At 52.9% G+C, this 13,622-nt stretch overlaps 1 protein-coding gene across 1 annotated transcript; it reads left to right on the top strand.

Moving 5' to 3' along the window:
* The first annotated feature begins 2,855 nt into the window (after window positions 1-2,855).
* Window positions 2,856-3,802, top strand: LOC124686825 (NDR1/HIN1-like protein 10). The gene has a single exon (XM_047220717.1). The coding sequence runs from the start codon at window positions 3,012-3,014 to the stop codon at window positions 3,648-3,650; it is 639 nt and encodes a 212-aa protein (XP_047076673.1). The 5' UTR covers window positions 2,856-3,011; the 3' UTR covers window positions 3,651-3,802.
* Window positions 3,803-13,622: the final 9,820 nt, after the last annotated feature.

Raw genomic sequence — 13,622 nt, 5'->3', positions numbered from 1 at the left:
GTGAACCTTTTTGTGTTGGACATATGCCCGAGGGGAAAATATATATTAACTACTACGGTGGCGGTGGTGATACGATGATGTTGGAAGATGCGTTGCCTCTAGATCTGATCTCTGTACTTGTTTGGTGACGACGAGGACGATTGGCTTGATTGCGGTCTGGAAGTATGGTGTGAGGTCATTCTTGCAAAAATCTGGGATCATATTGTATTTTTCGTTATTTTTAGAGTTGTTCATAATCGGTTTTGCCAATGAATTTCATCAGTTATTATCTGAAAAGAAAAAACTACTCCAGTTTAGATTGTAGATGCGTTGGACAAGCTCGATATACCTAGGATCAGGCTACTGACAAGGATAACAGTCGTACGGCTTACCTTGCGATATTATTCTACTTCGTAATAGCATCAAATATGTTACACACTATATACTTTGCTTGCTTCAATTCTATAAGAGGACCCTACCACGTCAAAATATGATGTCAATGGTTGCAAACTCCCTCAGGATTTAATTTTTCACTATGGTAAGACGAACCGGCATTTTTGATTCTGTCTCCCTCTCTTGACATGGAGGTAGGGGACCCGATCTGTGACACTTGTGGTTGTGGCAAAACAAACAGCGTGGAGGACCAACGTTGAGTCAAGTCGTCGGCTCAGACATGTACGTGGGAAATTGTCGAATTGGATGTTTCTTCGGGGCATCTCCAGGGCCGCGACGCATTTTAGCGTTCGCGCGCGTCCGTTTGCGTCGATCCTTTTGGTCGAAATCGACCGCGCGTCCGTTTGCGTCGGGGGTGGCTCCAGCGGCACGACGCATTTTTGTAGGACGAATCATTTTTTTTTAAATATGAAACATAGTTTACATACTTAAAACATAAAAAATAAACCTAAACGCCTACTGCTCCTCTTCGCTGTGCTGCTCCTCATCGCTGTGCTGCTCCTCATCGCTGTCGAGCACGATGAGCTCCGGTATGACCCAAGGCCAGTCGCCATCCGGGGGAGCGTACGCCGGGCGCGCTGCCGCCGGTGCTCGAGGTTGAGGAGGCTGCGGCTGTGGCGGCGGTGGAGGCGCCCGGTCGTTGTGGGTCGTGGCGGCGGTGGAGGCGCCGTGCATCGCGCGCTGTGGCGGCGGTGGAGCGCCCGTCTGCTGCGGCCGTGGTGGCGGTGGAAGCACCCGAGCCTCGCGGCCGTGGCGGCGGTTGAGGCGCCCGATGCTGCGGCTGTGGCGGCTGTGGAGGCGCCCACTGCTGCGGCTGTGCCGGCGGTGGCGGAGGCGCCGCCGACTCCAGGAGCGCCTGTCGAAGTGCTTCATCCGCCGACAGGCCCGGCGGCATGACGGCGGTGGCGTAGCGGCGGCTGCACAGGCGCGTCGTACTCGGAGACAAGGACGGCGACCTTCGCCATCTCGTCGTCTGTCATGTTCTCCGGGAACTCGAAGTTCCGACCCTCCGCCAAGGCCTCCTGCCATTCGTGGAAGACGACAACGACGTAGTCATCGCTGTCGTCCTTCACCTCCTCGCTATGGTACGCGAGCGCCTCGACGTAGTCGTTGTCGTCATCGTACACGGTGTAGGCTTCGTCGTCGTCGTCCTCGCGGTCGTTGGCGTCGTTGTGCTGCGTCTGCTGACGTCGCGTCCGCGCCTGCTGACGACGCGTCGGCGCCTGCTGACGACGCGTCGGCGCCTGCTGACGACGAGCTGGCGGTGCAGGGCCGAAGGGGTAATCCCTGTCGCCCATGAAGCCTGCCCTTTGTCTCCTGTCCGTCTCCGTGGACAGGTACGTACGCCAAAGCTCCGAGTCGATGGCGTACGCCGGATCGTCGCGGAGGTCCGCCGGCAGATACCGCCTCCTGCGCCTGATCTCCGCCGTCCGATCAGGCTCACGCGCCAGCCGCCAGGCAGCTGCACGCCGGACCAGGCGTCGTCGCACGGCATCCATTTGCCGTGCATGAGCCTCCCCACCGTGACGGGGAGCGGGATCTTCTTGGTGCCGCTGCCGGAGGCCTCGAAGTCGTTTTTCTTCCCCATGGTGCTGCGGCGGTGGTGGTGCGAGTGGAGGCGTGGTGTGGGTGAAGGAGCGACGCGGCCGGTGGACTTTTAAGAGCGGCCGCGCGCGGGATACGATGCTATTGAAGGCGGCGCAGAAGCCTAGCCGCCGCCCGCCAGTGCGCGCGCAGAACAGGCAGCCGCGCCATTGATGGCGAAGCCTGCGGCGCAGACGCGGAAGCGCTGACCGCCGAAGCGGTGCCCTCGGTGCAGACTCGCTGCCAGGCGGGCCCGGTGGAGACGCGAGCGGACACTTTGCGCGTCCGCGCAGCGTCCGCCGAGATGCAAACCTGGCGCATATTTGGGTCAGGTTTGCGTCTCCGCGGACGGCCCGATCACTTTGCGTCGCGCCGCTGGAGGTGGTGCACGACGCATTTTCGGTCAAGGCGGACACAAACGGTCGCTCAACGTCCATTTGCGTCGCGCCGCTGGAAATGCCCTCAGTGGAAAATGCGTGTACCTGGGAAGTTGTTAAATTGGGTGTTTCTTCAATGGAAAATCTAAATTACTTCTATTTTATACATTTGTTCCTATAAATACGACATGTGTATTTCAAGACAAACTTTGAACAAAAGAATGAAGCAACAATATATCCATTATGTAGTATGTAATTAGTATTATTGGATTCATATTAAATTTTTTTGATCATGCTAATTTATACCAATAAATCTTTGTATATTTAAACTATATTTTTTGTTAAAGAAAATTTTGAAAAAGATACGCGCCTTGAACAAGGAAGTAGTATAATGTATACACGTAGGGTATAGGATGCTCCCAAGTGTGAATAAAAAAAGAAGCAAGCTCTAGACATCACATGCCATGCTGTCACATATACTTTGCTTTGCTCCATTCCACCAGGACCCTTACCCAGAGCTCAAATCCTCAGACCTCAGGTCAATGGCAAGAAACTCCTCATTATAAACACCACCATCTCCTCCAAGATCTGAATCAAGAAAAATCCCCGGAAGCAACAATGTGCGGCTGCGACGACGATTGCTGCGGCTGCATCTCTTACAGGACCCGGGAGAACATCAAGTACGGCTGCATCTGCTTCGGCATCGTAGCCGCCATCGTCCTCTTCGCCGTCCTCCTGGCCGCCTACGCCTTCCTCCGCCACATCACCATCATCGTCGAGGACGCCTCGCTTACCAGGTTTGCACTTCTGACCTCCCCGACGACGGCGCTCGCGTACAACCTCTCGCTTACGCTGAGCGTCCGCAACCCGAATTGGGCGATGACCATGAAGAACACTGAGCCGTTTGAAGCTGCTTACAAGTTCGACGGCCAGCAGTTCGACCGCGTGCAGCTCGCCGACAAGGGCTTCAAGCACTCCCCCGGGAAGACCATCCTGTACCGCCTCGCCACGAGCTCGGAGAGCGACTACGTGTCGCTGGGCAACGCCGGCGTGGCGGAGTACAAGAAGGAGAACCAGACGGGGGTGTTCGAGCTTCAGGTGGCGCTGACCCGCAAGGTAAGCTACACGGCGCGCTACACCAAATGCAAGATCGAGGCCACCTGCCCGCTCAAGCTCCGGATCGAGCAGCCCGGCACGACCACGGTGGTGTTCGAGAAGGTGAAATGCAAGCTTGCTAAGGCAGAGAAGAACTGCTAGCTAGAACTGAATTGATTTCTTGTACTGTTTCCTTTGCCTGTTGGTTTGTAATTATTTCAAGTGTGTATGTGGAATTCCCCCCATTCTTTGATGTAAGATGCAGTAACTTTTGATGCTACCTTACTAATCCAAAAAAATAGATGTTTGATGCTATTTTGTTGGCTCAATATGCTACCTTGTCATGAGCATCCATCCCCAAATACTCGTGAAGACTACATGGGTTGGTGTCTTGGGCTACCCAAGTACCAGTTTGTTTGGTTGATCGCATGCTCTTCGTAGCCTCACCTATATAATAACATGGTGACACTACCTCACCCATCACAAGCATCGCTACATCGGCAACCACGAAGATAGGCAGCACCATAGCATCGCCGCTCACGCCGGTCACTAGCACCACGACGTCGCCGTACACCACCATGACACCGCCGTTCACGCCGGTCACAAGCATCACCATGTCGCCGAACACCACCATGACGCCTCCGGTCATGCCGGTCACAAGCATCAGCATGTCGTCGTACACCACCATGACACCACCGTTCACGCCGGTCACAAGCATCACCATGTCGCCGGCGAGATCGCTGAACACCACCATGACACCGCTGGTCAAGCCGGTCACAAGCATCACCACGTCGTCGTACACCACCATGACACCGCCGTTCATGACGGTCACAAGTATCATCATGTCGTTGGCGACGTCGCCGAACACCACAATGACACCGCCGGTCACGCCGGTCACAAGCATCACCACGTCGTCTACCACGAAGATGGACATCACCTTGACGCCGCCGTTCATGTCGTCATTCACGTTAGCCGGACAACACCATTCCGTTGCGGTCACGCCGGCATGTCACGATGGCACACGGAAATAACACCTTGCCGCCACCGACAGCGAGGATGGCTACCACCATGTATTATCACCTCTCACTTCTCACTTATCATCACCACATCGCCGTATATGAAGATGAAAAGTGAGAAGTTAAGCAAGAGTATTCCAAAATATACTTACACATACGTACGAAATACATTATACTAGCGAGTCATTTATGTATCAGTCTATATCCATCGAAACAAAAACCTTACAACACGAAAGTCATGCAGAATGGTAAGGTGAACCTACTCCTCAAAGGAAATCTCAAACGGTTGACATGTGCGATGAATTTGGTAAAATTCGCTCAAAACTTCATACACGAAATTTACGATTTACAACTAACAAAACTCGAACCTATTGTCAGAATTGATTCATATCATTGATACACATCTTTTTCATGTACAAATTATTTTGATTCTGAGTATGGTTGTCTTGATTTGGAGAGAGGGTGTGTGGAGTAGTTGAGCGTAGCCTAGTCCACGTGCAGGTGTTGCATCGATAGAGCACACGAGTGAAAAGAACACACCTGGCCCGCTAGAAACGATCGATTTGGGCGTTCCTCCAGGCCTGTCCAACACTGTTTTAAAAACCATGCCATGCAACAACACAAAGGAGTCCAGAAAACCAAACATGCCAAAAATTGTGCTCCCAATGCGAGCCAATGGGATCCCAGGATACCAAACAGGCCCTAGAAGTGCACGCGACGTGTGCAAACATTCGGAAAACCAAAGAAAAAAAGTTTGTCACCCTATATATAGAAACTCTAGAGGACATCCAGTGATTTGGGCCTCTATAAAGACATCTCCAACGGCTCGATGAAATTGGATTGTCGGTGTTTATTTGTGTCAAAACGGAGATGATGAGGCCAAGACTCCAGCCACCGGCCTGACGCATGATGACCGTCTTATCCGCGACGATCCATTTGCGGCCCAAACATGGGTCACAAATGCGTCGCCGTGAACATAGCATGGTGTTATCACCAGAATTTGACCGGATCAGAGGTGGGCCGCGATTGGAGATGAGCTTGAAGAATATACATAGAAGAAATACATGAATCGGCCTTATATACCAAGTTTGGGCTAGTTTGCCCGTGTATCTGTAATATAGTAGGATACGTGTCGGTTAGTTAGAAGTTTGGGCTCGTGCCCGGTTGGATTATTCCCACATTAGAAAGTCTACGGACTATAAATATGTATCTAGGGTTTATGAAATAAACAACAATCACGTTCACCACAAACCAATCTAGGCGCATCGCCAACTCCCCCGTCTCGAGGGTTTCTTCCGGGTAAGCATCATGCTGCCTAGATCGCATCTTGCGATCTAGGTAGCACACGTTTATTCGTCGTTCATGCGTTGCTCGTGCTGAAGCCTTTTTGATGGCGAGCAACGTAGTTATCATAGGTGTTTTAGGGTTAGCATTGTTCATCATATCATATGCTATCGTCGTGCAACCCTTAGGCATCTAGCCGCCCTTACACCTATCTTGGGTGTAAGGGCGGCACCCCGCTTGATCATTATTTAGTAGATCCATTCCGTTATGATTGCTCCTTGTTCTTCAAGGATTAGTTTAATATCTGCATAGTTAGGCCTTACAAACGGGTTGAAGGATCCAGTGGCGCGTAGGGTGTAGTTTGCTAGCCCTAGACAGGATGTTCCGAGGATCAACTTCGTGTTGGTTTTTAGGCCTTGTCTAGGGTCGGTTTACGATCACCGTGCGTGGCCGCCGGGCTCAATCACGAGTAGGATGTTCCGATTATGCGGTGAAAACCCTAAATCGTAGTAGGTCGTTTTAGCTTTGTTTTGATCAAGCGAGGACCACCATCCGATCGTACACCTCGTACATATCATGGGTGGATCGGCTCCTTGAGCCGATTCACGGGACAACTTCGAGAGCCGATCGAGGCTCGTATTTAATGTTTACGTGTATGCCATGCAGGAAATTAAGCGAGGCATCATCCAACACCTTCATGACCAGGTATAGGTCAGGTGGCACGCCCTTGCATCAGCATCGGACGTGCGTGCCGAGGCTTTGCGAGCCGTCGCTCGGAGGGACCAGGGCCAGCCGCGGTCTCGGGAGATTCCCGGCTCTACGGTGTTGCCCGTCGCCGCCCGCCGGTGGGTTTCCGACCGCAACACATTCGCGCACGCCCGGTGGGACCGTCTTCGACATCAACCGCATCGCCATCTACATCGAGATGGCGGAAGGCACTCCGGTCAAGTACGAGGATCCGGCGAGGAGCTCAAGAAGAAGCATGACGAGATCAAAGCGAGTCCTCGAAGCCGACCTCATCGGCTCTTTTCACGAACCCGCTCACATGGCATCGGGTGGAAAGGGTTCTCACTGGCGCGCTCGATGGAGTGGACCTGTCCACCCCGTCGAAGAACGCACCGGGTCTCGCGTCGGGAGATTAACTTCATGGTGGCTCATTCGCCGCTGACCGACATTCCGAGAGCTGGTGAACACTTTGGAGCGTGTCGCTCTGCGCGTGATCCAGGAAATCATGAGCCATCAGTATTCTCCGTCAGGACAAGCTCTGGGGACTTACCAAGGAGAGATGCCACTCCAGTCCCGTCCACCGCTGCCATTCGCGTTGGCAGCACCGGAGGTGCCGAATTCATCGGCATACGTCGTCTACAAGATCGGTGGTGACCCTAGTGACTACCAATTCTTGCATGAGGCGCCTAAGGAGATCCCTCACGGATACACGTGTGCATACATGCCGGATCGCAGATGATCGGGCACTCTCGAACCGAGGCTGCAACAGCGAGGGACTTCCGGAACAGCGGGAGGAACTTCGGGAACGAGATCTTGAAAAGCGAGACGTGGCTAGCTAAGTATGCCACTCCGACAAACCTCCGAGCTCAGCTCCCGCAGTTGGCTCGGAGCTGGAAAAGCAAGCATGGCTGGCTAAGTATGCCACCCCGGCGAATCTTCGCAGTTCGACGCCTACAGCCATCACCGCGGATCAGATTTGTACAATCTCGAAAGACCAGTTCGGCATGATGCCGAAAAGGAGGACAATCGGCTATTCCAAGCCGTACCCCAACGAGTACGAGTTGATCCCGCTACCACCCAAATATCGGCTCCCTGATTTCACCAAGTTTAATGGATCAGATGGTTCCAGCTCCATCGAACATGTGAGCCGATATTTGGCACAGCTGGGCACGATCTCAGCATCAGACGAGCTGCGCGTGAGGTTCTTCGTGCAGTCCCTCACAGGATCGGCTTTCGGGTGGTACACATCGCTGCCACCAAACTCAATCCGGACTTGGAAGCAGTTGGAAGAACAGTTCCACGTGCAGGTATCACTCGAGAGGCTTCCGAGGCCGGCATTGCCGATCTAGCACAAGTACGACGAAGCGCGGGGAAACAGTGGCAGAATACGTCCAGCGCTTCGAGACCGTTAGGAACCGATGCTATTCGGTTCATGTGAGTGAAAAGAAGCGATCGAGTTGGCGGTGGTGGGTCTCTCATCATCGATCAAGGACGTGGCCTCCCAAGCGGACTACCCTTCACTGGCACACATGGTGCAGAAGCCGTCAGCATATGAACAGCGCCACCCAGATGTTTACCAGGATAAATTCAAGCGTGCGGTGGTCCTGGTTGAGGCAGATGAAGATGAAGGCTCTGCGGGAGATCAAGAGATAGCAGTGGCTGAATGGACTCGGGGGGCAAGCCCCGTGTCCTGTAAGTGGGTCAAGCCACAAGGTCCTCCAAAAGGGTTGGACTTCGACGTGACCAAAGCTGAGCAAATTTTCGACCTCTTACTCAAGGAGAAGCAGCTAAAGTTACCCGAAGGCCACAAGATCCCCACGGTGCAGGAGCTGAACGGAAAGCCATACTGCAAATGCCATAACACGTTCACCCACGCCACCAACGACTGCAGGGTGTGGCGTCAGCAGGTCCAAATGGCGATAGAACAAGAGCGTCTAATTTTCAGCCAGTACGCCATGAAGGTCGACACACACCCCTTCCCCGCCGTTAACATGGTGGAGTGCACTTACCATGGAGGGTGCCAGCCAGGATTCTCGTGCAATATCAACATGGTAGGACCCGGGCACCACTCCGGTAAGGACGGAGACGAGGGCAGCCGCTCTCATAGCATGGACACGGAGGAAGCCACTCCACGCGATCGGCTCCGCCACGATGGCAAGCGCTACATCACGGAGGGAGAAGTGAGGAACGTAAGATATCAGCGACCTCTCTCTGATCACCTCCTCAACAAGTATGTGGGTCAACATGACCAACGCCGGCGATACAACGACGATGATGAAAGAGATCGTCTGGTTAGGGACGCCAGGAGACACCGTCGGCATGATCGCGACGAGGAGAGATTTGAGCGCCACACCAAGGAAAAGTCGAGAGAGCAAGACGACGTGGATAGGCACCGGGACTGCCCCTTCTTCGGACACTCGCTGGGATTCAGGAATGAGCCGATTGCCTACAATCGGCAAGCGCCGTAATGTAGACAAAAGAAGAAGGATGCAGCTAACGTGTCCATGTTCAAACGTCTAGGGCCTCTCCCGCCTCGGAACAAGCACGCCGAGTCCGCTCGGGTAGAAGATCTCGAGGAACTAGAGGACGATGATGAAGAAGACAAGTATCATCGGCCAAGGTGGTGCCCTGATGGGCTCAGCCGTTCCCAAAAGCGTAGGGTTCAGCGACTACGTGGGTTGGAGGAAGCCGAAAGGTTATACCTGCACACGTTGAGGAAAGCACGGCCTGATCTGGCCGCTAAAATTCAGCGAACCCTGGACGAAGAAGGTCGGCCACAAAGGAAAGAGTGGCGCCCCAGACAAAAGAAAGCCGATGATGAGACATCGGCTGGCACAAACATGGTGTTCATCCTTCCAACGGAGTTTAGTGCTCCAGGATTAGACGAAGCACCTGTGGCACAACTTGACTGCGGCCCACGGCCGGTCATCTTTGAGAAGCCACGAGAAAGAAGCTACATGCATCTGAAGGCCCTGTACTTGCGAGGTTACATCAATGGGCAGCCTGTCAACAAGATGCTGGTGGACACCGGAGCGGCAGTCAACATCATGCCTTACTCCATGCTACGTCGGTTGGGACGCTCTAGCTCCGATCTGATCAAGACCAATGTGACACTGAGCGATTTCAACGGCCAAGCATCTGACGCACAAGGTGTTCGAACGTGGATCTGACCGTAGGAAGGAAAACCGTCCCTACGACGTTCTTTATTGTCGACGACAAGAGCACTTATGCTGTCCTACTGGGGAGAGATTGGATCCACGCCAATCGTTGCATTCCATCCACGATGCACCAATGCCTGATACGATGGGATGGAGATGAAGTAGAAGTCGTCCACGCAGATGATTCAGCCGAGATTTCAACGGCTGGCATGAACGTTTGGGAGACATCGGGCCAAGAGCCACTCTCGGGCATCAATTTGGGCGATCACGAGCGCATCGACGTGACAAAGGACGGGGTTAGGCTGGTTTTATCCACCGGCCCGACCGTGTAGCAAGAGCAACATCTATAGACAAACGTGGCGATGCCGATCCATGTGATCGGCCCCAAGGATCTATGGAGGAACATTGCAAAACCTTCATTGAGCAATTCAACATGGAGGCCGATTCCAGCAATCGGCCAAAATTATCCTCACCATACCTTCTGCCTGGGTTCAACGTCGATCTAATGGGCAATGGGTTTACGTCGGCTGATGAGCTGGAAGAACCTAACAGAGCCGACGTTCACATATAGTGCCTTGGCTAACCACAGAGCCGATATCAGCAGTCACCTGGCAGAATCGGCTCGGGGGCACCTAATCGATGAACATGTGCGATACATGTGCAGTGAAACATGTGCGATACATGTGCAGTGAAACATTGGGGGCCGATAGAAAAATCGGCCCGTAAAAAAAAATTGTTTTCTCATGATATGCAGCCGATGCACGGCCATCGACTCTAGCACAATTACGCAGGATCTACCCGCTGCGTGTTCAAGACGCGGATCACCTTCTGATTCCTGGAGGGAGTGAATAGTGAGAGCTTCCTCAGCAACAATGAGTCGATTTGGTGCCAGAACCTTCTTTTCAAGGACTTCCAACCCTTTGTCGGTTAAGCCGATTGATGCGTCGCCTTTGATATCGGCTTTCAACGAAAGAAAAGGTGATCGATGGTGGCACGTTTGCTCAGATTCTCTCAAATTCGGGTTCCTTTGTCTGAACTGTATGTCTTCACCGCCGTTCTCGCCTTGACTGAGGCTCGGGGGCAGCTGATTTGGTAGGCACTCTGTTTTTGAAAGCCGATTGGAGTGTCGTCGGCTGATCCTGCATCATGAACCTCTTTGGAAGTGGTGGGTTGTTGCAGAAGAAGATCACCAGAGTTGCTGGCATGGGCATTGGGCATTACCCTTGGGACCGCTGCAGTTGCAAACCTGCACGATCGACACCTGAGGTTCATATGGCCGTGGGCTGGATCTGTTCAAACGGTCATTTGGGGATCTGAGTTCTGCTCCTTCAAATAGGTCGCGGGTCACCATGTGAAAGACGATAGAGTTGGCCCTGTTCACGTTTTATGGCAAGGGCCGATGCTCTGCCATCGGCTCTTAAGGTGTTGACTTGCTTTAATCAGCAAAATGTGAAAAGGGACAAGAAGCGAGCCGAGAAATGTCTTCTTCATTAGTAAGAGAGGATTTTTACAATGGAGAGTCGATTGCTCAAGAAAGGAAAAACAAAAGAAGAGCCGATCGCTCGGGGACTACTAATCCTACATTGCTAATCCTCGCTAGCATCATCGTCGGCATCGGAGCTGCCGTCGGCACTACTTCCGGAGAATTCCTCGTCGCCGCTGCCCTGGCCCTCGGCCGGAGCCTCTTCTTCCTCGTCATCATCATCATCCTCGCTGTCCGCCCAAGCGCGGAAGCGCTTCGCCGGCGGATACCCAGCGGAAGAGGAGGAATCATCGTCCTCCTCTTCTTCTCCTTCCTCGTCGTCGTCATCGTCCTCGCTGTCCGCCCACATGCGGGAGCGCTTCTTCGGTGGGTACCTGACGGAGGAGGAGGAATCATCCTCCCCCTCTTTCTCCTCTACTTCTTCTGCTTTCTCCTCCTTGCTCGGAGGAGGTGGGGTTCGCCCGGAGTGGAGGTCGTCTTCACTCTTGCTCTTCGGCGATTGGATGGAGAGACCTCGAGGAGATAGAAGAAGAGGAAGACATTGCTACAAGGGAGGAGGGTTTTTTTGGGTGTTGGTGGACAGTAACGGAGCAGGGGGATGAAGTGGCGAACCGTTTGTCACGGATAAATAAAGGGGGTGTAGTGGAGATTTAATGCCATGACGGTTCTCGAGGACGTGATGCCGAAACTATCAATTCGTGCGAGAGAAGCCAAGGAGGCGGCAAAATGATGAAAGATTCTCGGCGGCTTACGCTCCGCCACGACATGACCCGACGAAGGAAAAGCATAATGATTTTGGAAATGTCATTTCCAAAACCAGGGGGGCATGTGTTATCACTAGAATTTGACCGGATCAGAGGTGGGCCGCGATTGGAGATGGGCTTGAAGAATATACATAGAAGAAATACATGAATCGGCCTTATATACCAAGTTTGGGCTAGTTTGCCCGTGTATCTGTAATATAGTAGGATACGTGTCGGTTAGTTAGAAGTTTGGGCTCGTGCCCGGTTGGGATTATTCCCACATTAGAAAGTCTACGGACTATAAATATGTATCTAGGGTTTATGAAATAAACAACAATCACGTTCACCACAAACCAATCTAGGCGCATCGCTAACTCCCCCGTCTCGAGGGTTTCTTCCGGGTAAGCATCATGCTGCCTAGATCGCATCTTGCGATCTAGGCAACGACACGTTTATTCGTCGTTCATGCGTTGCTCGTGCTCGAAGCCTTTTTGATGGCGAGCAACGTAGTTATCATAGGTGTTTTAGGGTTAGCATTGTTCATCATATCATATGCTATCGTCGTGCAACCCTTAGGCATCTAGCCGCCCTTACGCCTATCTTGGGTGTAAGGGCGGCACCCCGCTTGATCATTATTTAGTAGATCCGATCCGTTATGATTGCTCCTTGTTCTTCAAGGATTAGTTTAATATCTGCATAGTTAGGCCTTACAAACGGGTTGAAGGATCCAAGTGGCGCGTAGGGTGTAGTTTGCTAGCCCTAGACAGGATGTTCCGAGGATCAACTTCGTGTTGGTTTTTAGGCCTTGTCTAGGGTCGGTTTACGATCACCGTGCGTGGCCGCCGAGCTCAATCACGAGTAGGATGTTCCGATTATGCGGTGAAAACCCTAAATCGTAGTAGGTCGTTTTAGCTTTGTTTTGATCAAGCAGGACCACCATCCGATCGTACACCTCGTACGTATCATGGGTGGATCGCTCCTTGAGCCGATTCACAGGACAACCTGAGAGCCGATCGAGGCTCGTATTTAATGTTTACATGTATGCCATGCAGGAAATTAAGCGAGGCATCATCCAACACCTTCCTGACCAGGTATAGGTCAGGTGGCACGCCCTTGCATCAGCATCGGACGTGCGTGCCGAGGCTTTGCGGGCCGTCGCTCGGAGGGACCAGTGGCGAGCCGCAGATCCCGGGAGATTCCCGGCTCTACGGTGTTGCCCGCCGCTGCCCGCCGGTGGGTTTCTCGACCGCAACACATGGTCAACGCCCTTCCCTCTCGCGCCCGCTTGGCGGTGACCTCCTTGCTTTAGCTTCGCGGGCCGGTATTGGCTGGCGACATTGTTGAGGGCTTTTCTCGCACCCGTTGAGTGGTGCTGCCTCGCCTCCCCGCTCCACTTCCGGTGCAGGCGGCTCTAGGCTTCTGATGGTGCTCCGGTGATGGCGCCAGACAATCTTGGCGGCGGTTGTTGTGGAAGCGGTTGGGAAACCCCAAGAGGAAGGTGTGATGAGCACAACAACAAGTTTTCCCTCAGTACGAAACCAAGGTTCCATCGACTAGTAGGAGAAAGGCGTGAGTTCTGAAGGTGTTGCTAGCTGACTAGTGGCAGGACGCACTACTGAGCGCGGAGTTGATGAAGGAGAATTTATGCGCAACGTTGAGTGCCCAAGAGGAAGGTATGATGAGCACAACAGGAAGTTTTTCCTCAGTAAGAAACCAAGGTTTAT

Source organism: Lolium rigidum, chromosome 2, assembly GCF_022539505.1.
Source record: "Lolium rigidum isolate FL_2022 chromosome 2, APGP_CSIRO_Lrig_0.1, whole genome shotgun sequence".
NCBI lineage: Eukaryota > Viridiplantae > Streptophyta > Magnoliopsida > Poales > Poaceae > Lolium > Lolium rigidum.
Note: the sequence above shows the minus strand (reverse complement) of the source record. Positions and strands in the feature narration are given on the sequence as shown.